Source organism: Xenopus tropicalis, chromosome 5 (assembly GCF_000004195.4).
Source record: "Xenopus tropicalis strain Nigerian chromosome 5, UCB_Xtro_10.0, whole genome shotgun sequence".
Taxonomy (NCBI): Eukaryota; Metazoa; Chordata; class Amphibia; order Anura; family Pipidae; genus Xenopus; species Xenopus tropicalis.
In genome coordinates, this window is record NC_030681.2 from 37,014,934 (window position 1) to 37,039,686 (window position 24,753).

A 24,753-nucleotide genomic window follows, 5' to 3' on the forward strand; every position below is an offset into this window, starting at 1 on the left:
ATAATATGGGTCATGCCCCGTGTTGATTCTACAGCAGTGCTGGTAACAAGTTTCCAGTTTCTGCTGGGGTATCAGACATGTAGTCACAGGTTTTTAATTTTTAATATTATATAAGAAATTGCTTAATAAAAGCATCAGATTCATAAAAACAGATGTCCAGAACTTGATAGTATTTATTTATCATGTCGATTTCCGTTTGCTTCATGGGATATCTCCCTACCAGTTTCGTCCTGACCAGAGGCAGTCATTCTGGCTTTGGACTTACTATATGTTAGGAACGTATGACCTCCCAGCATCCTCAGCTGCAGGCTGGTAAATGAGTATGCTGGGAGTTAAAGCTTTAGCAGCTGCCTTACCTTAGCAACTGGGGGTCTTCTGCTTTCTCATGTTTTTTACTAACACCAGGATCCGACAGGTAAGTATAATTCTGTTATTTTGCTAGACAGTTTGAAAAAGGACTTATGTGGTCTACCTACCTTAAAGTAATTTCCACGGCCATCCAAAGGCGACACTTCCATGGCCATCTGTGCTGTCTTCTGCGGGACCTTTCCTCTGCTTTCCCAGCACTTCTGAGAGCAAAGACATTTTAATGGTTAGTCCAGTCGATAGGAAATTCCTCTGGAAACCACAAAAACAGTCACAACACGCACACTGCCAAGATCTTTTCCGTCAACAGTGCCCGGCTATTCAGCTCCTCCAAGAACCTCTCTCTCAGCTTCTCATTTCCCATACGCCATCCCTGTTAGTGAAGTACAGTAGTACATCAGCATCTTATCTCCAGCTCCTCTCTCTCTATTATTATTTAGTACTAATTAGCCAGTTATGGCAGAGGGGAGTGTGGGATGTCTGTTTATTTTCTCAAGTATCATTTTCCTCTGAACTGTTCGAAGCCAGATTCGGTACAACATGCTACTGGTCACAACCTATCCAAGCAGTGGGTGGCTCTAGAAGCATACAGTAAAGTAACTCATTGAGTGCTGGTTAAATGTTTGTAAGACAGTAAAGCAGCTATACCAAATACATACATTTATGATATTTTGGCCTAGGCTCTGACATGAAAATATAATCAACACTGTTTTCTTATTAAAGAATGGTTTGCCAAGTCCTGGGAGAAGGATTTTAAACAAAAATTTGATTTTGACCTAGGTTTTATACAATTCACCTGACATAAGCAACTTGGGCTATTAGGTAGGGCTGCTCCTGCCATGAGGCAAGGTGAGAACCTTGCCTCAGGCGGAAGTGAGCGGCTAGTTACCAGGGGTGGCAAAAAGCCACCTTTGGTAACTTTAAGAGCCAAATTTTCATTCTTTAAAACAAAAATTAGGCTCTGCTAGTGCAGAGAGCACATTAGCGCTCTTTGCACTAGCAATGCGGCCCCCTCTGAACTCACTCCAACGCTAAAGTTGTAAGCACAGAGCGGGAGAAATTGGGCAGCAGCAGCCTCAGAGTGGCCACTGCTATTAGGGCAAGGACAAACTAATTGGATTAACTGTTTTCCCATGCAGGCATTTTTTATAGACGTGGCGGAAAGCAAATCCGCTCTTACGCGCACACCCCTGTAGCTCCATTGGCAAGCCCGGCATTGGCCTGTGTGAAGTTTTTTGCATTTCGTGCCAATAGGAGATCTGTCTTTAGGAGATCTGTCTTGCTCTACACAGACAGAAGCCAGGCCTGTCAATGGTAGGGATCCACCGAAAGCAGGATTCGGTTTGGGATATGGCCAGGATTCAGCAGGATTCAGATTCGTCCAAGTGCCTGGTCGAACCGATTCCAAATCTGTAAAATGAAATTACTTTTAATAACAAACACGGAAGTTGAAAAATTTTAACCACATGCTGTGTACGCAATTCTCTTTAACCCTTTCTTTGCTTAATTTGCATATGCAAATTAGGATTTGATTATGATTCGGTCACATCTTTTGTATAGGATTCAGGATTCGTCCGAATCCCAAACTGAGTGGATTGAGTGCACCCCTAGCCATTGGAGCTATGGGGGTGTCATAATAGCAGATATGCTTTTCCCCATGTCTATAAAAAACGCCTGCGGAAGAAAGCAGTCAATCTACTTAGTGTTCTCTTGCCCTTAGTCCTACAAGCCATACAGTTGTGAACACTCTCCTGTTATATACAGATTTGTTTTTAAAGCTACAGGCATATGAACAATAGCAAGTAATACCATGTAACTGGACAAGTCCCAAGCCAGACCTGGATTTTTTACTATTGAGTGCTATTCTGATATCTACTGGGAGCTGCTATGTTGCTCCCTTCCCATTGTTCTGCTGATCGGCTGCTGATATCACTCCAACTTGCAGCTCAGCAGTAAAGTGTGACTGAAGTTTATCAGAGCACAGGTCACATGGCTGTGGCACTCTGGGAAATGAAGAACATTTATATCAAAATTAAATATAAAAAAATCTGTTTGCGTTTTTAAAAACGGATTTTAATGCAGAATACTGCTTAAGAAGCTCTATTAACTAATTTTCAATTCACATTATCACTATAACCTCTAATAGCATTTTAACTTAACTGTATAAATAGTGATTCCCCATTGCATGGCTAATTAAATATGGCAATTTATATGTACATATTAGTCATTTTTACAGGAAGGGATACTGTCATGCCATCTAAAAGAATCACTACCCTCCATCAGAGATAATGATAGCAAGACTTTCACTTCATTAATTCTCTTCAAAGCATCGCTCCAAGAGTGCTGACCGGATGGTGCACGTTCCTTTGATTTAGAAGAATTTTATGCCATTGCTATCACCAAGGGGTTCCAAAGTGCTTACAATGATGCCCGTATTGCTAGACCTGCCTCTATTTCAACTGTTAATTGATTATTAACAGGATTAAAGTATACCTACTAACAAACATTATTTATGTGACATAACCCCCCCAAGAAAGAGAAAACAAAATAACAGTTTCCAGATGGGTAACTGTAGAAGGTGACATATAAGATAAGGAGGTTTTTTACAGACACTGCAGGAGGGGTATGACTGCCTACAAATTTCTGTTTTTGGGGTGCCGGTCCCCCCTGGACTGTGCACCGGATCGTAGCTGTCTAGGAGCTTTGGTGTGCGGCTGTGTTCCCACACTTAATAATTTATGTTTTCCATAAACCACCGCAACATTACGTCAATCTGACCTTCATCATGCACACTGCTGCATTTAATAACATGATGTACAATAACGACAATCTGTTTATACTAGTGCAAAATGGCATTGTATGCTGAAGTCTGAAACGACTTACGTTTGGACTGTCTTCAAAACCTCTACAATGCATACAAGGAACCTGGTATTGCAAAAATGTAAAAATTACACCACATAATAACATTATATAATGACATAGAGAAAAACTTGTATGTTATGTCACCAGCTATCTTCAAATACGTGATGTTTTCTTACGTCACATGTGCACAGCAATCCAGGCATATTTATTCGTTTTAATAGATTTTAATTTGTCCTCGTGTATCAGCTCCTAAACATGAAAATACTAGTTTTTATGTAAAAAGTGTGTAATAATCAGTATTACAGTATCTTTGTTAATATAGTAATGTGTGTAACATAGCTAGCCTTTTCTAGTTCAGTAACTGCTTATACAGCTTCCTCTCCACCTCCACCTACTGACAGTATGAACTATCCAGGAATGTGTTCACCTGTGCTGTGATAGCAGCCAATTTGGTGTTGGACTGGGCCAGACTGGACCGCATCCTTTCCGGGGCTGGGCAGGGGGAATAAATGTGCAGCAGCAGTAGGTGCAGTGGGAGGGCTTGTATCAGAGGCAGGAGGGATCCATGACAGTGGTAGGGGGGCCCCGCAGCTGGGGTAGCTGGGCCTGAGATGGCGGCACCTGGTGGCCCCAGCACATCGCAGGCCTTACATTGGCAGCCATAGTATCATAAGATGACCCAGGCTGCTAGTGGGGTGTGCAGAGCATGTGGGCACATAAAGCAAAAAGTATGATTTCCATTAGTCATGGGGAGCTTATATATTCTTGGGAGGTAAAGATCCCACATGTATATAAACTGTACGACTAGCTACAGATGTGATTTTAATCTGTTAGGTTTTCCCCTTGTGTTTATCTGTAGAAATAGCCTTCAAGTATTTATTCCATTTACGAGTATTTGATTTCAAAGGCTACACCATGTGTTGAGGAATATCATCCACCTGGATCTGGCAAACACACGCACCCAGCACAGTCACATTACTCGCTGGCAAGCACTGCCGGCACACCTAACATGTTTAATCACTCCCCACCACTGAGATTAGCTATGCTGGCCCTTTCAGTAATCTTACTTGCAAATGCAGCCAAAGGAGTTAAGTCATATGTTATGCAATGGGCCAGAAAATGTTTTCTTGCAAGATGTGCAAGTTTCAAGCATTATCTAATTCCAGACTTTGATACTGGTAAAACAGCATATTAAGCAGCTCAGACTATCAGTTATATTTAGCTATATCTTGTACTGTTTATGCTTTATCTAAACACAGAAAAAGAAAATGACAACTGGTAAAACCAGATTTTGACCTTTATCTAAATAATGACCCATACGTATCTGCTATGCCAATCCTGATTTGATATGAAAAATTCAACATCTTAACTGGTTACACAATGTTCCCATTCCTCTGAGATCCAATCATTTAGGCTGATGCCACACCAGGCGTAGGGCTGATTTTTTCGGCAAGCGGAAAAACGCTTGCCGAAAATTCAGCCCTACGCCTGCTACTTGTGCCTGCACCCGAATGAATGGAATACGCTCGGGTGCAGGCACATGTAGCCGATATACGCATGAAAACGCGTGAGAATGCAAAGTCTCGCGTTTTCATGCGTATATCGGCTACATGTGCCTGCATCCGAGCGTATCCCATTCATTCGGGTGCAGGCACAAGTAGCAGGCGTAGGGCTGAATTTTCGGCAAGCGTTTTTCCGCTTGCCGAAAAAATCAGCCCTACGCCTGGTGTGGCATCAGCCTTATGAATCATCAAACAACACAGGCTTTACCCTATCCATTCCTTGCACTGGTCAGCCAGTTCATAAAAAACATAGAAATTGCAGGATCAATTTCTTGGCAAACAAAGAAATGGATCACTTTTTCCGTGGAGATGTGACGTTTCCTGATCTTGGAGATAGAACATTTTAGGGTAATTAAACAAATGGACACAATGGTAAAATGTACCCATTCCCTGCACATTTTTCCAGCCTTGCAATGTTTTATCCTATATTTCTCATTCACAGGCAGCCTTGGCCACTCCTGACCATCAGCAATTTACTGATATTCGACCAGTACATGTCTAGATGTTGAATGGGCAGCCAGGGAAATCAGTATATACATGCATTCTCCATTCAAATGGCCTTATTGGGGCCCATGTGTGATCCAATCCTAGGGCGAACAATTCTGTCAGCCCAATCTGGCTGACCATATGGGTGACCTAATTGGGCAAACAAGCAGATCTTGCCATGCCTGCCCAGCTAAATGTTTTTTTTGAGTTCAATGCCAATGCTGACTAATAAGTCAGAGGCACCAGCCCATTGAACTACAAGCCAAGTAAACCCAAAGTAAAGCACAGTTTTATACATTTATTTACGTTTCCACACATGTGAAACCTTGAATCATCACTAAAATAATAATGAGAGCATATTAAACCACTGATGGAGAAGAAAGATAAATGCTGGTCAGGTTTTTTATTATCCAGCATCCGTCTCTTCACCCTCTGAGTTTATAATTCCAGAGTGATGTAAATGTTCACCAACCTGCATCCCAAGGTTCATCTAGGAGGGCAGAAATGAGTGACAAGTCAGTGACTGACTGTGAGTGCAAAAAAATTTAGAGTGCAAGGTACAAAGCAGCCCCTAACTGGGGTCAGATCACATCACATATGTAAGGCCACGTGACAGGATCCATTGTTGTGCAACTTCCCATAAGCAAATCCCAATGTGCTTTTACAGAATGAGAGAACATAATTTTCCATCACAATGCAATGCAACATAATTTTCCAATACAAGGAACTGTTCACCTTTAAGTTAACTTTTTGTATGATGCAGAGAGTGCTGTTCTAAGACAATTTCCAGTGGTTTTCATTTTTTAGCTTTTTGTTCAGCAGCTCTCCAGTTTAGAACTCAAGCAGCTATCTGTTTGCTAGGGCTAATTTATCATGGCAACAAAGCAACCAAGCCGTTGTTTGCATGAGAGACAGGAATATGAGCAGAGGATGGCATAATTAGAATGATAAGTAATAAAAATGACAATAACAATAAAATTGGCTTCTGACCCACCATTTAAAAGCTGGAAGGAGTCAGAAGAGGAAGGAAGGAAAGAAATATTTCAAGAACCAAAAACATTTTTAAGCCTATTTCAAGCCTGTACAAACTATTGTTGGATAAGAAATATAACCAGCTACCTACATACACAAAAGCATGGGAAAAGGAATTGCAATGCTACCTGGAAGAGGAAACATGGCAAACAATGTTTAAAACAACCGCTAAATGCTTCATTAGCAATAAATACCAAGAAAGCTCTTACAAACTATTGGCAAGATGGTACAGAACCCCGGAAAAATTATATAAAATGCACTTAATACCTAATGACCTGTGCTGGAGATGTGAGGAAAAATCAGGACCACTGTCACATATTTGGTTTGAATGTCATAAGATAAAACCGTTTTGGGATGAGTTCAGTAAGAAATGTCAGGAGATCACTGGTAACCGATTCAACTTATCCCCAACTTCAATTATCCTACTACATTTGCCCAGAGGAGAGAATCATTCTAAGCATAGCCTACTTCTCCAATTGTTGATAGCAGCCCGCTCCCTAATTCTTAAACATTGGAGAGACCCCAACCCGCCGACAATTGAAGAATGGCAATACACAGTCAATGAAATATACCATATGGAAGAACTATCTTCCTCACTCAATAATAAACACAATGGCAATAAAACAGGCAATACCAGGCGACCGCATCAACCCCTTTACCTTCTTTACTTTCCCACTCCCGACCTATACCTCCCCCTACCATTACCTAACCCCACTTCTCCCACCTTACCTAAACTCTACTTAAAATTTAGCATGTATAAAAGCTTCCTATCACGGTACATATATTATAAAGGGATATGCTACTAAGATTGTGAAAACAAAAATGCTCAAACTAATGTAAAATGTGACAATTGCATGTTGTGAAGCTCCACTACTATTAGGAAAATAAACAAGTTTAAATACAAAAAAAAAAAGAAATACCATATATTTTGTTGCTCTTTTCAAATAATATACATTGATTTGAAAATATAACCCACTGGGTTAAGTGTCTTATTTTAGTACATGGTTAATTACTCATTTCCTCTTTCAACCATTACTAATGCTGACATTGCAGAAGATTTATACCACCAAACTGGTACAGCAATGCCATTTACAAGGGCCAGTTAACAATAACAGCTGCTTCATGCAGATTAATGCTAACGAACAGATCTTTAAAGCAGCACTAAAGCCTAACTTTATATTCCTGCAATTGTTAAATTTTATATGCTGAACTTGCTCTTCAAGCCACCCTATTTTTACTCTCAGATGTCCCCTTGTGAAGCTTGGGTGAGGCATGCACATTACCATATGTATTCCAAAATTATTGTACTGTGCATGTGCCCCTGGGAAAAGAAAGCGGCAGGCAGTGCTCAGTGACATGTACCCCTGACTGCTGTGGTTTTTGAAGAGGAGCACCAGACACGGCTAACAGGAAAGAAACTAGAATTAATGCAGGGTGCCTAACAACTTGGCATCCTCCATCCCCAGTGAATTTAATTGCCCTTCTCCTTTATTTACAAATTAATCTTTTACTGTGACTATAATATACAGGTATGGGAACTATTATACAGAATATTGGGGGACTGCGGTTAAAGGGAATTCATTTTAATCAAATAGTACCTAAAAACAGTACCTTGTACTTGATCCTAACTAAGAAAAATAATTAATTCTTATTGGAGGCAAGACATTATATTGGGTTAAATCAATGTTTGAATTATTTTTTCTACAGTAAACAAAATATGGGGATCCATATAACATAAAGCCACTGGGGGTTCCTTCTAAAGCACAGATCTATAATGCTAAAGGCTGTGGGCAACATGGGCTAGGAAACAATCCCACAACTTTACTTGTAGCCTAATTTTTTGTCAAGCATTTGTTCTCTTTTAAACTCTCTTGGTGGTTTATGGCGCAACATGTAGGTTTGTGCACAAGAGCAATTAAAAGCACTCACACTACCAGAGTCATACTGTTCCAAAAGCAGGATATTAAAGTATCAAGCGATTGAACAATTGTTTAAGTAATTCTCTGGAATGCTGGAATTCGTGTTCTTCTCTAGCAGACACAGGCAGAGGCACTTACCCGTACATTGCCTCGTCATTATGCAGTGGGATATTTCTAAGGAAAAGTTGTTGCTGGAGTAAAAACTGCTAAAATATCACACAAAAGCCGCACTTCCCTGAATAGCATTAGTGCCAGCCAGCTGTGTGAACCAATTGCATGGCATCAAGTGGTGGGCATACATCCCTGTCTAAAATAGAGGGAAACAATCATTACTGCTCCTTTAGTAATGGGAAACACATACCTCTGGTACAAAACAGAAATGTATATAGAATGCCAGTACTACCCAGCAGTACCTCTCTCAGTTAGTATATACAGTATACTAACATACCTCTGGTACAAAACAGAAATGTATATAGAATGCCAGTACTACCCAGCAGTACCTCTCGCAGTTAGTATATACAGTATACTAACATACCTCTGGTACAAAACAGAAATGTATACAGAATGCCAGTCCTATCCAGGCGTACCTCTGTTAGTATATACAGTATACTAACATACCTCTGGTACAAAACAGAAATGTGTATAGAATGCCAGTACTACCCAGCAGTACCTTTCTCAGTTAGTATATACAGTCTACTAACATACCTCTGGTACAAAACAGAAATGTATATAGAATGCCAGTACTACCCAGCAGTACCTCTCTTAGTTAGTATATACAGTATACTAACATACCTCTGGTACAAAACAGAAATGTATATAGAATGCCAGTACTACCCAGCAGTACGTCTCTCAGTTAGTATATACAGTATACTAACATACCTCTGGTACAAAACAGAAATGTATATAGAATGCCAGTACTACCCAGCAGTACCTCTCTGTTAGTATATACAGTATACTAACATACCTCTGGTACAAAACAGAAATGTGTATAGAATGCCAGTACTACCCAGCAGAACCTCTCTCTCTGTTAGTATATCTCTCTCCCAACAGAGACCTGCGACAATGCCACAATACAATGTGCAAAAGAAATGGTCGATTGCAGTCTTTTTTCACATTTCAGACTGCATTCTGGCTGGTAGACTGTTTATAACCCTATCTCTTGTGGGGAGAACTCGACAAGGTTTTTTCATAGCTGAGAGCTATCTTCTGTTAAATTTGCATACAATAATTCAGAGAGAAAATTAAGGACAGATAGCACTGTCTGAAAGCAAACCGACTAGGTGAAAAATCCACAACAAAGTCATAAACCAAATTTAAATAAATTTTGCCATGTTTTGGGCTCCTGGGAGAAGAAAATGATGATAAACTGCATCTTCAGATGCTCTTCGGTGGTAAAGAGGTTTGTTGGTATTGTGCCAAAATATAAAAGGGCTTATTAACATTGGGAAATGAGTGCATTGTGCAACAGGGAAAAAGCAAATTCAACATCTTTTTTTTATACTGACCATGCAGCATTTCCCCACATAATTTGAGAATAATGGTGATTGCAAGATGGTGTTGCACCTGACATAACCATAAGCTGATGCAATATAATGTGCACAAGTGAGCTTGCACTTCAACGTAGATCGAACACAGGTGTGCTGAGAAACTTTATGTTTGTATTTTACTATTTTGGGCATTCACTGGCTGCTCTGGGAACCCTGGAACTACCACCATCTTTCGGCTTCCCCCTGCATCAATAGGCACACTTTGCTCAATTCACAAAATTCATGCAGAAGAGCGGTAAGTAAATCCTTTAGACTCACATACCTTTATTGAATGGGATTTTTTGTGGCAAACTTGCGCAATGACTTCTAAAGTATAGCATTCCTAGCCTATATATTTTTTCAGCGTTGTTTAAGTATCATTTAAGACTGATGGCCCATGGGGAGGTTAGTCAGGCCCGCAGGAAACTTTGCACGACTTTGGAAAACGAAGCAACATGTATGCCTATACAGTGGCGATTCACTTTATTGCTACCCGCGGTAGCAGAGATTAACTGGAGGCAACTAATCTCCATGTGGGCTATCACCCTAAAGCAGTTTAATGATAAGATCAAGCATTCTGGTGCAGGAATTCCCCATGCAAGTGCTGGGAAAGCTAGAGACAGCAGCTAAGCAGAATGACTGAGAATCCTGAGTGCATGCTTTTGGTAGGATATATTTCTCACTTCCGGGCCTTAAAGAAAAGAAAGGATGAATCTGTGCAAGAATCTGTGCGGGGTAGCAAATCGGGAGGATTTTCTTGCGGGTACAGCTGCTCTCACACAAAGCCTCATTTCAGCTGCTGCGCCTATTAACTCCTGGCACCAGCTAAATGTTTGCTTATATCCCAGCCTTTTCACTTTTTTATTGGGGTCTTTTGGATTGAAACATTAAAAAAATGTCTTCAATGCACTTCTGTGTTCATTTTTATCAATGAACCATTGCTTAGGCTTGATGTAAACAGGCCATTGATTCTAATAATGCTAGCCAGTACTGAAGCAATGGTGAACAAGCAACCAGCCCCTAGAGCAGACCCTCCTAAATAGCCCAAGAATGTTTATTAGTGTTGTGCATGGCCAGCAGGGTGTAGGGGGGTACTGCAGCCATGGCCCCACAGCACAGGTGACCCCAAGAGATGTAAAATATCTTGGGGCCGAAAAGGGGCAGGGCTTGCAGGTGAGTGGGTGGATCATGGGCAGGGTTTAGGCATAATGGAGCGTAACTTGTGTGGGTCTATGCCTACATGGCTTTTTATCCCATTCCATTTGGAATGTACTTGCAGGGCACTCCTATCAGGGGCCTGGGGCCGCGCTGTGACACTGCCAACAGGTGTGCAGATAATGGGTTAATAATTTATTGAATATAGGGGGAAAATTTAGAGGCACAAACATTCACTGTCATATCAAGTCTATTCTTATCTGTCTTTAGTTGCCTTTTTAATTGACATTAAATATATATTATATTGTTTAAAAAAAATCTAAAGTTAACCTCATTAGCTCCTTTTAATTTTATACAAATAAAAAAATCACTAAGACATGACCATTATTTTAGAGGGATGGTTCACCTCTAAGTTAACATTTAGTATGTAATAGAATTGGCAATTTTTAGCAATTTTTCAACCGGTCTTCGTTTTTTGTATTACTTTTTATTTTAAGTAAGAAACAGGTCATAGTCCAAGCAGCATTATAATGGCATCATGTGGTCTTAATTTTTATAGTTTTTGAATTATTTGCCTTCTTATTCAGCCTCTTTTCAGCTTTCAAATAGGGGTCATTGCCTGGTTGCTAGGTTAATTTGGACCCTAGCAACCATATACCTGCGGAAATTTCAAACTGGAGAGCTGCTAAACAAAAAGCTAATTAATTAAAAAAACACAAATAATATTAAATGAAAAACAACTGCAAATTGTCTCAGAATACCACTGACTGCATCATACTGTTATAGTACATACAGTACCAAATATGTCCAGATCAGAGCAGTCTGTCACTGGAAGTTCCAGCTGTCTTGGCCTGCTTGTATCTGCCCACTTTGTGAGCATGGCATCTTTCTCAGCATGTTAAGCAACACTTACTGCTCCCTGTCCTCAGTAAATGTATTCTGTCACATCCACCTGTGCTTTTGACTTGTCCATTTTAATACTCTAATGCTTTAATGCTCACACATACACAGAAACTGATGGGGCATGAGCATAATGTGAGGTACAATCACTAAATTTGCTGTCATTGTGTTTCATGAAATTTGGATATGGTGTCAGCCATAGTCAGACCCCCCAACTGTCCTGCTTTTCGTGGGACAGTCCCTGTTTTAACAGCGCATCCCGCTGTCCCGGATTGTTCAATGAATGTCCCGCATTACGGAAATGCAGAACATTCATTAAACTATCCAGGCCAGCGGGATGCGCTGGCTGCAGCCGAGCGCTCCGACTCCGTCTCTTCTTGTGTTTCCTGCTTCTTATTCGGCTCCTCGTACGGCGGTGACAGGCCCTTTTATAAGGTTGCGCCCGTGCGTACGTGTGACGTCACACGTATGCACGGGGCGCAACCTTATAAAAGGGCCTGTCGCCGCGGTAGAAGGAGCCGCATAAGGAGCAGGAGCCACAAGAAGCAGCGTCAATGGGGGGCACTGTGTATGGGGGGCATTTTCTATTGGAGGTACTCTCTATGGGGGCAATTGGGGGGCTACTGTGTATGGGGGGCTCTGTGTATGGGGGGCACTGTGTATAGGGGGCTACTGTGTATGGGGGGCACTATGTATGGGGGGTACTGTGTATGGGAGGCTACTGTGTATGGGGGGTACTGTGTATGGGGGGAACTGTGTATAGGGAGCTACTGTGTATGGGGGGCTACTGTGTATGGGGGGCACTATTTATTGGGGGGCTACTGTGTATGGGGGGCTACTGTGTATGGGAGGCTACTGTGTATGGGGGGCACTGTGTATAGGGGGCTACTGTGTATGGGGGGCTACTGTGTATGGGGGGCACTATGTATGGGGGGCTACTGTGTATTGGGCCATTGGGGGCACTATTTTAACTATTTTAAAAATGAATTTAAAAAATGGAGTTTGGTAATTGGGGTGTGGCCACAAAGTGGGCATGGTCAAAACAATTTGCTGCGCTGCGTGCGCCAAGTCTTTTTGTCCCTCTTTTCATTTTTCAAATGTTGGGAGGTATGGCCATAGTCACTTAAGGGATAAACAGCAAAAGAAAAAAAAATATATATATATATCATTAAAGGGGTATATGTTTTATGTATTTTCAGTTGATTTTCTTTTTGCCAGTTCAACCGCTTCATCGTGAGAAACCCACAGCTTCACAGATTTTACTGTAATAATCTTTTCTAATCTAAATTAATGCCTTTGTGTTTTCTGGAAGGATCTACTGGTGAATATAGAATCAGATAATAATTGTGCATTTATAATAATGCATAAAAGCTGCAATCCTGCAGGAGAAAACTATGCGTAACTTCTGAAAACAAGCAACGCTTATGCCTTCCCACCAGCGATCCAATTTATTGCCAGTGGAAAGGTATTTCAGGGAGAGTAGTCACCAGCGATATCCAAGATTTAACTGTGGGTGACTAATCCCACCCCCCCGTGGGCCACCACCCTTAAAGTGGCCGTACATGGGCAGATTTCAGCTGCCGATTCGGATCCTTCAAACCTGCATGGCATCTTAATAAAAATAGATAAACTTCCTACGTTTCTGCACTGCTCTGGAAACTTTAACATGGTGAAATCTTTTTGCATTCCTGCCTCTGGTTCTGTTGTAATCAGCTGTGCTCTGATTGTATCTTTCTTTGTTTGGCTTCTTCAATGAGAGCACAGCTCTCTTGACAGACAGTAAAATTAACCAATCAAGGCACAGATGCAGAGAGGGCTGGGGAGATATTACAAAATGAAGGCACTGCAGAACTGAAGACTGATAAGCAGGCTCTACAGGCTGTAACTTTACCTAAGAACCTCACCAACTCTAAACATTTGCTGCAGATTTCAACCCACTCCTACAGGTACTATACTGTATATGTTCTAAAGGCTGAATCACTGGCTGAAATTAAATAGTTTTTTTGTCACCTGACAACAATAATATCCTATCACCCTTGCTCCAGGCCTAAATTAACTCTTTCCCCCTGAAAAAAGCTAATTCTTCTTATATATATTTTATGTTGTTGTTGTTTTTTGCACTTTTTTTTCTAACTTTTGTCATTGTTTTGTTTATTTCTAGTTAGTTACAATAGTGCCCCTTATGAGACTGCATAGCTGCGAAACAAACCAATGTTATGTTTCAGTGGTATAGCGCGAGGGCATGGCTGAATATCTGGCTTCAGTACTCATTGCATCTCACTGCATATAATGTGCTGGTTTTGTAAATATAGACTGCATTTCACTATGTATAATGTGCCTGGGATGTCAGCACCTACTGCCTTTCTTGCTATAAAACTAACTAAAACACATTTAAGCCAACTGGTCATAAACACAAATGGATGGAGAACCCCTCACAGAAGTGCACGTATGAATACCTTTACATGCTAAGCATTTTAGGGTGAAAAAACACTCCTACCTGTTAGTGGGAACTGCAAGAGGTAGTTGGGAGGTTTCTTTTTTACGCCAGCAGCAAATCCATCTCACATGAGCTTTAGGTCAGTCTATGTATGGCCCATCTTTAGCCTCCCCCCCCCAAAAAAAAAAGTCACTCTCTGCCTATGGTCAGACATATAGGGTTTATTTACAGAGACCCTAGACACAAATGCAGGAGCATTAAGGAGAGCAAGGGTGCACTATCACAGCTCTACTACTCAAATCTCTCTAAACAAATGTTCCAGGTTTGCCAGAGAATGGTTGCAGCTGCATCTAACTGTTCTCGAGGCTCACTAGTCTGGCTCTAATACACAAAAATATACACAAGTGCTGTGTATTCCATTGTTATAATACATTGCTGTTTAGACTTGCTGCTCGGTGACTTTACCATAGTGTATAATTAGCAATGTCTAAATGGCAGGGTTTGCCATCATTTTCCTGGTGGCATCTCCTAAATAAATTACTGGGGATGTCAGAAAATTACATATATTTAACAAAGCAATTTACTAAACACCTATTTTGCATGTTTATCGGTTAGGTAGCAGATATTACAATGTCATCTAATTCCACAGATGTGCAATTACCCTGGGCACTCTCTAGTTTACCCCTAGAATACCGGCCAAGTTTTTAAAGGTGAACAATTGTCCCTTTTGGATTCACAATACAGGCACATACAGTGATCCACTGCCAGACCAAGGCTACTTTGGGAGCATATTTGTGAAAGGGTAAATGTTGTCATGGTAAGATGCAATCCATTTATAGATTTGTCAAGCTAAGGTTATCCTCATAGTACACATACATAAAGGAAATGCTGGAATGACAGAAGCACTTTATTATGTATTCTTTACAGTTTATGGCCTATCATTAGAGGTAAGAGCTGATACTGATCCATCGTACAGCCATAGGTATAGCCATAGACAATAACCCAGTCATACTATTGCTCCTGGGCTTTAGGGCAGGGGTACAAGGGGATGCCATCCCACCGGCTTGATTGTAAATCGGCGCAGCGATTTGCCGAAGGTGCCTTGAGAGGCGGCGTTGCGTATGCCATCCCACCAGCGATTTACATTCTAGTCGGTGGGATGGCATTGCGGGGAGATTAGTCGCCCACAAGAATGACGATTATATAGATTGTAAGCTCTACGGGACAGGGACCTCCATCCTCTCGTGTCTTTGACTTATTGCAACTGTATCTTGTATTTATTTGTATTTATTGTTATACTCTGTATTTATCTATTATTATCTTATTAACCCCCTGTTTGTATTAATGTATTCTACTGTACAGCGCTGCGTACATAAATTTGTCGCGCACCGACTAATCTCCCCGTGTGTCACTGCCCTTAAACATATTTTCTAGCAGACACAAAATGTCCCCTAGACTTGGAAAGTCAGCAGTACGGCTTTAATGTTGGAGAAAATCCAGAGTCCCAGTAACAAAATAACTATGCAAGCCAGAATTCTCTTGAGTGAGATAGCAAAGCCATTAGTTTAAATCTCTGCAAGTTTGATGGATAGCTTGCAGTGTTTTCACCAGGCCCTTTTGGTAAGGTGCATATCCCAAGAGTTTTTCCTTGCTGCCCGGCTCTGCTCCAGCCCCTACATCGAGTGCTGACAAGAAATTTCTTACAGAAGGAGAAAGGACTGCACTCTTTTAATGCAGGAGCAAGCAGTCTTAATGACTTCTGTAAAGGTGGCGATTTGTGATGGTCGCACGAAAGATCGTTCAATCGGCCACTAACATTCAGGGCTGAAACGGCAGATAAGGAGGTAGAAACAATAGGATTTCTACCTCCTTCTGCCGATTCAGCCCTGAAGGCAGATTTTGCTCAGGCGCCTTCTATGGCACCCAATCAAAATCTTTTAAATCCGCCCGATCGGTACATGTATGGCCAGCTTAAAGGTTAATTTTTTAGAGTGGGAAAGGTGAACAATACGTAGAAATATAAAAAGGCCAGTATTGTCTTCAAGAAAAGGTGGCAACCCTAACTCTAGTGAACCACATTAACACTTTCCACCACTTTAAGCAAAGTGACAGTTGTTTCCAATAGGCAGAAAATGAACCGCCAGATATTTTAACAAGATGTCAGTCCTTCTAAAACTAATGGAAGAAAAAGGCACACGAGAGTAAATCAAAAGCTTCACAGCAAGTGAATAATCAATAAATGCTAAAGAGCTGCCAATCCAGCTGTTTCAGCCAAAATGTCCCTTGGTACAAATATTTCCCTTTTTGTACTGTAAGAAGCCAAATAAAACAGCAACGGAATCCATATTAATCCCAGCATTCCTGTCTACTATTCAGATGTGGAGACGATTACAATTCCTGGTGTATATAAGGAGGAAGGAGACATACTGAGATAGGAAAGTGGATAGGAAAAATACACGTAGTGAGTGAATACTGCTAAATACTAACTTTCTATTAAAGGGAAACAAATAATTAAAACGTCACTGCAGTATTACTACATTATGGTAAATTGGAGGTAAAAAAGTTGCTTGTCCTATAGAAAATTATTTCAAACGTGCCTTTTTTCTATTTCTATATATATGTTTAAAACTGCCCACTGCTTGCCATTAAAAGACCAGAAATTAGTGGGGCTGTAAAGGGCAGAAAAAAGTGTCAGCTGGGACAAAGTCAGAAGTTTAATGACTCTTATATGGGGGTGAATCTTTTTTTCTCATTATACTGATTCTCAGCAGATCAAGCTAACTCAACAAGGGCCACAACACTCTTAAGGCCACTGCCACGCCAGGCTGAATCAGCCTATACACTTGCCACAGTCTACCGTGGTGACTGCACACAGAGCCATTGTGTGGGCCCAGGTGCATGCACGCAGAGCCGATTTTAGAGCCAAAATGCATACTTGTGTGTTTCATTGATGAAATCCAGTAGGCTAAGGCAAACATAGGGGCTGACTCAGCCTGGTGGCATTAGCCTAAGTCTTAGCCCCTGGAAGAAACTACATATCTCTGCTAGCAATGTTTTTTTATATGACTCAGGTCCTTCTGCACAAACAACTTGTGGTACCTGTAAAAAATAAAGCAGCTAACAATAAAATACTGAATCTGGAATTTTAATATTTGAGGAAAGGGAAAATGTATGCAGATTTTTTTTACTTAATATATTCAGATATAGTATCTATATTTAAAACATCTCCATCAAACTAATAGAATCTGTACAGTACAGCATCACTGTATGGCTCCCGCGACCAGAAGTAAACATAAAACCAACCATTTTACCACAAAACCTCCTCTCTAGACACAGAGAAAGAATGCAAACAGAGGAAAATCTCCTGAAAAATGGGGAAATGGTAAAACCACTAGTCACAGCATGTACTGTCCAAAAATAAAATATTCATTTTTTTTGTGTGTTATATGGAACGATGGTGAGGAAAACTTTGAGTAACATACAGCAGCAATCACACAATTGATTTCACTTCCTTATCCAAAATTCTGTTTTAATGTTGATATGCAACAACCAGGAACAAACACAAATTACTAAAATGACTTCCTACTTACCAATTCACAGTTAAATAAACAGGAGATTATTTATCTTTTCCCCTGTGTACAGTGGCATTTATCATTATTAGGGCAAAGACACACAGGGCGATTAGTCGCCGCACCTTTTTACAAAGTTGCAGCGACTAATCTGTGCAGAGAAAACTGCACAGATTAGCATTTAGTCGCAGTGATTTTATATCCTATGGAAGAAAAGTTGCAGCAATTAGTATACTACTAAGTTAAAAATCATAAGCTAATACTAGCCAATCTGCTTGCTGGGATACAGTGCAGCCAGTGTTCCACTCTGTGCTTGTTTACAGGGATTCTTTTCACCCAGTTTGCATCACTAGCCACTGGCCAGTGCTGGAGGTTAGTCAATTTAGGAGCCGAATGCACCACATTTGTGTGGGAGAGCCTATTACTGTGAGCATACCTAGGACTACAGCCATGTCCCATGTGCTAGTCAGCACCCCTCCCTCACAGGCCACCAGAGACCGGACCTGAGTGGACCTGACCTAAAAAAGTTAACAGAACTACCTGTACAAACCCACTGCATATTTACTTGGATTCAAAATGTGTTTTATTGGAGACATAGCTGTAAGTGCTTCACCTACATAAAATAACAACATATGCTGTTATTATTATATTCAAGTTCTCCTGCTTGAGAGTACACCTATTACATATTTCTGTGGAAACCCACTTGTACCTTACAGCAGCTGTGGGTGTATCTACCTACTACAGAAAAACTTATAACACAAATGGTTAAAGCTTCTCCCCCTAACAATCCATTTCAGATATTATGCTCCCTAGTCCTATCCTGGTGACAGGAAACAGAGCTGTTCTCCTATATTTGATAAACAAAACCTTAAGAATGTATAGGCAGCGGCTGAAACCTTTAGTCAGATGTAAAAAATACACATTTCTTTAGGAATAGCGCAGGCTGTGCTGTGATTAGTCTACAGGGTACAACTGGCCATAAACCTGAAGATTCACTCTTTCCCCTGTCAGGTCAAAGGAAGAAACTAAACAAACTAGTCTTTCTTTAAAAAAAAAGTGCGAAACGTGTTTATTTTTGCATGGAGAACCCAAAATTTTGTTTTTGTTTTTTGACCTTAGAACTCCTTTAAAGGAACAGTAACATCAAAAAAATTAAAGTGTTTTAAAGTAATTAAAATATAATGTGCCGTTGCTCTGCAAAAAAATGGTGTTTTTGCTACAGAAAAGCTACTATATAAATAAGCTGCTGTGTAGCCATGGGGGCAGCCATTCAAGCTGGAAAAAAGGAGAAAAGGCACAGGTTACATAGCAGATAACTAGTAGATAAGCCCCATATAATGGGGCTTTATCTGTTATCTGCTAAGTAAACTGTGCCTTTTCTCCTTTGAATGGCTGCCCCCATGGCTACACAGCAGCTTACTTATATAAACTATAGTAGTCTTTCTGAGGCAAACACACCAGTTGTAGCAATGCAGGGCAACAGTACATTATATTGTAATTACTTTTATACACTTTAATTTTTTGGTGTTACTGTTCCTTTAACACAACTTTTTACACCAGAAATTCTCCTCCACCTGAATTTACCACAATGACCAAATTACCCTAGCAATCAGGTTTTGATTTGAATAAGAGTCTGGTATATTAATAGATGACAGCTTGAATAGAACGGTAAGTAATAAAAAGTGACAGTTACAATAACACTGTACCCTCACACAGCAATAGTCTTTTGGCTTCCAGAGTTAGTGATGCCCATTTGAAAGCTGTGAAAGAGGCTGAGGAAGAAGGAAATGAATTTAAAAGCAAAAAAAAATTAAAAGTGAAAAGTTGCTTAGGATTAGCCATTCTATAAAATACTAAAAGTTATCTTAAGGACGATGACACATGGAGCTACTTAGTAACAGCTACTTACCAGTGGCCCCTAGCCCATTTATGATAGAATAACCACCAAGCACATGAAGTTTAATATAGTAAGGCAGGCAGAGAAGAAATGATTTGTGCTTACTGAAGTACACATAATCCCCAGGCATACCATCCTGGATCAACAGCGCTGGGAGCAAAAAACAACAAAAAGGTTGATGCCACAAACAAAACAAATAAATAAATTAAACATACTGCAAAGCTTTTCCAGTAGATTAAAAGGGTGTCTGTAGGATGCTTGCAAAGGTTATCCTAGATGAAATGTATGCTAGTGGGCCCCTGGGCAGTGCCCCTTTTGCCCATTTATTAAAACTGCCCTGCTGTGTTTGATTTTAGCCAGGGCAACTACAGTAGGACAATTTTATGTCCCTGGATTTTACGTTTCCTCAGACACTGTTTTTTTGTGGTCCCATACTGTTTTTATGCCACCCCCACCCCCCAAAAATACATAAAATCAGGGTTCTACTGCCTCTTTAAAGAGCTTGTTTGTTCTTAATAAAATATCCTGTGGGTCAGGGATTGATGCAAAACATATATCTTTGTAAAGCCATGTGAAGTACTACATAAATATAATTATTACAGTAGGTGTTAGCCCGGCTTTATAAAAAATACTTAACTGCTACAATTAACAGCTTGTAATGGGTAATTTCTGTAATATTGATTCATGAGCTTTATGAATATACCAATACATTAAACTTTTTTTGCCAGGAAAATAACTGATTAGGCTTTATCTAGATGTTTGTTGTTTTTTTTTGTAAATCTCACATCTAAGCTTAAGATATGAGGGAGGCATGTTAACAGAATGCATATGTTAGGGGCACAACATACTTTGCCTCTCTTAGAAAAACAGTAATTTTTAAAGGACTGAAATAATTTAGGGATCGTACCAGGATTTATGCCGAATATGAGCTGCTCCACCTGTTCTGAAGCACATGTGGCTCAACACATGGCTGGTTTAAGAGAAAGCAGGTGTTTTAACAACTGTTTGCAATTGGGAGACTCGGCATAAACTTCATGGACACGACACAACAGGTTTACTGAGTGGGAAAACAACTGCTTATTGATGGAATGTGACTGGCTTTTAAAGGCCAAGGCCAAAGTTTACTGCATGTTAAAAGGCAAGTAAAGCCCAAACTAAACATAAACATTGCCTTGTTTTATAATCGTTAGAGCTGCTGTCTGAAATAATAATAGTGACACAGGGTAGCTGATGCCCTATACCCCAGAGTAGTAAGCTACTACTACCTAGAAGGTCAGTAGGCCTTGCATAGAGGGCTGTAACTTAAGAGGCATGGAGTTAAATTGGCTAATACAACAATAACACAATACTGTGGCAATAACAATTAAAAAATCATTAATTCCATGAAGTGCAAAGCACTAAGATGATTTTAGTTTTAAAAAATCAAAGATGCCAGACTGTCAAACACTATGGGGCACATTTACAAAAGCACGAATGCTCTGAGCGTATTTTCGCTGATTTTTTCGGGCGTCCACACGACTTTTTCGTACGGCGCACAACTTTTTCGGATGTTTGCACGAAAAAATCGGAAAGGTTTTACCGTTGTTTACAATTGTTCGGTACGAAAATTTTGAGACTTTCGGATCGCCAATACCATATTATCGTGACTAATACGATTTTTTCGTAAGCATTTTCGTGATATTTGCGATCTTCCGAAATTTTCGTTTCCAATACGATTTATTCCCATTCGTGATTCGGATTCGTGGATTAGTAAATGTGCCCCTATAAATAAGAATTTTATGCCTAAAGTCAGTTTACCTCTTAAAACTAATTTATTAACACTGAGCAGATTAGACATTGGGCAGTAACCTATGGCAACCAATGAGACTTTTGTGTTCACTGTTCTACTTGCAGCTGGTTGGAAAAGCTAATTGGTTCTTACTGCCCAGGTGCAAATTTCCTCAGTGTTCGTAAATGAACCCCAATTGCACCTAAAGGCAACACAAAGCGTATGGCGCATATTTTCGACAAGCCATTCTCTCGCTTTTTTATGCGGATATCAGCTACATGTGCCTGCACCCTAACGTATTCTATTCATTTGGGTGCAGGCACAGGTAGAGCGAGTTTTAAGCATATGGCGTGTATTATCGGCAAGCGTTCTTTGGCTTGCCGAAAATATGTTATATGTATGCCATACGCTTTGTGTGGCATTAGGCTAACGTACAACTCACAGCAACTTTAGGCACAAGGGAGGACTGTACTTTACTCCCACTTACTCCCACTGACCAAGCATTAAAAGGTAGTTCACCTTTGGTTAAATGTTATAGAATGGCCTATTCATAGCAAGTTTTCAAATGGTCATCATTTTTTATTTCTCATAGTTTTTTAATTATTTGCTGTCCACTTCTATTTCTGTCTCTCTTTCAAATCATTGCCTAGTTGCTAGGTTAAATTGGGACCCTAGTAACCAAATAGCTGCTGAAATTACCAAACTGGAGAGCTATTGAGCAAAAAGCTAAATCATTCAAAACCCAAATGGTCTCAGAATAGCACTCTCTACATTATACTAAAAGTTAATTTGAAGGTGGACAACCCCTTTAACTACAGGGCTTCCTTTGCATTATGACCAAGGTGACCAAGAACTTTTTTTTGTGCCCTCCCAAATCACATTCCATTGAAATGGCTTGTATGCCCTTGCCCTGTCCTATTTAAAAATGTGCACAAGTGCCCTTGTTCTAATATACCTTGCATGTAGAAGTGCCTACAAAAAATAGTAGAAACATTTGGTAGATATACTTACACTGGAATTCTAGTAAAAAAAAAAAACAGTATTACGAGAAACAGCATGTTGAATGGTGCCAAGCTAAAAAGTGGCAAATAAGTACTGAGAACAAGAGATAGGCACCCATGCCACTTCTCACTAAGTAGACTCCGGTCTGGGAGTCCACGTGTATCTATAAGAGCAGATAAACATAAGCTCATTGCAGACTACTCTTTTAAACAACAATTATGCATTCCCCCTAATCTTTCCCTAATTAGTTTTCAGACCAGGCCCACCTTGCGCTGCTTTTGGCCCTACTCAATGGTGTGCTTGCCATTGCCCAAACAGTACCATGTAAAAGCTGCTAGTGTTGAGGTGGCCATACACGTTAAGATTTTTCTCTCCCTAACGACCAATTTCAGTGTGATCTGACAAATTATTGTAAGGTTAGTGGGCAGCAAACGATCGCACATCTAGTGATTTTTTTATCCAACATCAAATTGATCAGTGGGCAGATTTGAAAATGTTATTTGTTAGCAATGAAACTTTCTCATTGTCCAATTTTTTGCAGAACCAAGCAGGTAGTTTTTCTAGCTTCAACCAGACGATATTGCTTGATACTGAGTGGTTATGAGGGGCAATGCTATATCTTTAATGCAACCACTGACTTGCTTATCCACAAAGTTAAGAAGTTTTAGTGCAGTTTCAAATTGTATATCATCTGAGAGTTCTTGCATTCACTGAGAATTACTACGGAACCCGATTAGCTCACAGGAGGAAATGTTTCTCTAACCCACAAGTGACTCCAAAAAACATACACAACCCTTACATTAAAAATGAATTCAATAAGATTATAGATAAAAAATACTTATTTGGGGTTTCTGCATGTAAATGATCATTATGATAGTATAGTTAAAGGTACATGCGTGCTAGCTGGTGTGACACAACCAAAGGGGCACTGTTAATAAGACATATGGGGATGCTTTATGATATAATGAATATGTTAAACATTGTTTTTTAGACCAAAGTAATAATGGTGCTTTGCAATACAGCTGTAACGTTCCTAACTCCTAGATGGCTGCTCAGTTCCATTAAAGAACTCTCAATTGCCATCTGCAGATGGTGTGCTTGAAAGAAAAGGGGCAAGTGACGGAGAATGCAAGACATGCTGAGTTAGAAAGAAGGGGTGAAGTAACGGCAGGGAGTCTTAAAGGAACAGTAACACCAAAAAATGAAAGTGTATAAAAATAATTAATATATTATATACTATTGCTCTGCACTGGTAAAAGTTGTGTGTTTTCTTCATAAACACTACTGCAGTTTATATAAATACCCTGCTGTGTAGCCATGGGGGCAGCCATTTAAATTGAAAAAGGAGAAAAGGCACAGGTTACTAAGCAGATAACAGATAAGTAGCAGATTCCCATTGTATTCTACACAGTTTATCTGGTATCTTATTATGTAACCTGTGCCTTTTCTCCTTTTTTCAATTTAAATGGCTGCCCCCATGGCTACACAGCAGCTATTTCTATTAACTATAGTAGTCTTTTTGAAGCAAACACGCAACTTTTACCAGTGCAGGGCAACAGTACATTATATTTTAATTATTTTAAAACATTTTTATTTTTTAGTGTTACTGTTCCTTTAATATTGCAAAAGAAACAGGGATGGACCCCCTCCAATGTTGTTCCAACTCCCAGAATCCCCTAATAGCCATGGGGCCAAGGACATAGATGGATGCTGGGATGTAGAACTGAACAGCTGTCATAAATGTCATAAAGAGAGTAACAACAGGTATTAGGAGTGTAATAACCAGTGGCACTTCTTTTTCTCAGTGTCATCCATAAGTGAGGGGCAAACTGTGCTCATGATGGGGCCCCAGGACCTGATTGTTCATATCTAAGGAAGGCTGAACACAAACTACATGTTACCTCTCTGTTTCTTGAAGGGGTTAGATTGCATTGTGTGTCCCAGAGTCGTCCCAGGCCCTAATTGGCCTAAGCCTAGGAAAATTCCCACCATCCTTTTTTTGTTTCAACCACAGGTTTAAATAACCCCTAGCCCACTGCTCTTGCCAATTTGCCGCACAGGTGTATTTAGCTCACACAGATTTTACAGGCTTGTGTAGCTTTGGCCTTAAATAAGGCGCAAGAAATATCTGTACTGCACTCATCTATGTACAGAATTTTACTGTGGTAATTTGTCTTACAGGGAGTTATGGAGTTTAGGCTATGATCAGTGTGGAATTTAGACCTCTAAAGGTGGCCGTACATTATAAGATTCACTTGTTTGGCAAGAACAC

The 24,753-nt window shown here is 40.2% G+C and overlaps 1 protein-coding gene across 5 annotated transcripts in view; it reads right to left on the reverse strand.

The window, feature by feature from the left end:
• The window catches only part of rin2 (Ras and Rab interactor 2), an 88,237-nt gene that overhangs the window by 59,008 nt on the left and 4,476 nt on the right, over nucleotides 1-24,753 (reverse strand). For 3 of the 5 annotated variants that reach the window (XM_018093778.2, XM_018093776.2, NM_001123492.1), the window contains 1 exon segment: nucleotides 477-569. The exons of 1 other annotated variant lie outside the window; for it this stretch is intronic. In XM_018093778.2, coding sequence (XP_017949267.1) covers nucleotides 477-524 — 48 coding nt within the window. In that variant the 5' untranslated portion in view covers nucleotides 525-569. 5 annotated transcript variants of the gene reach the window in all.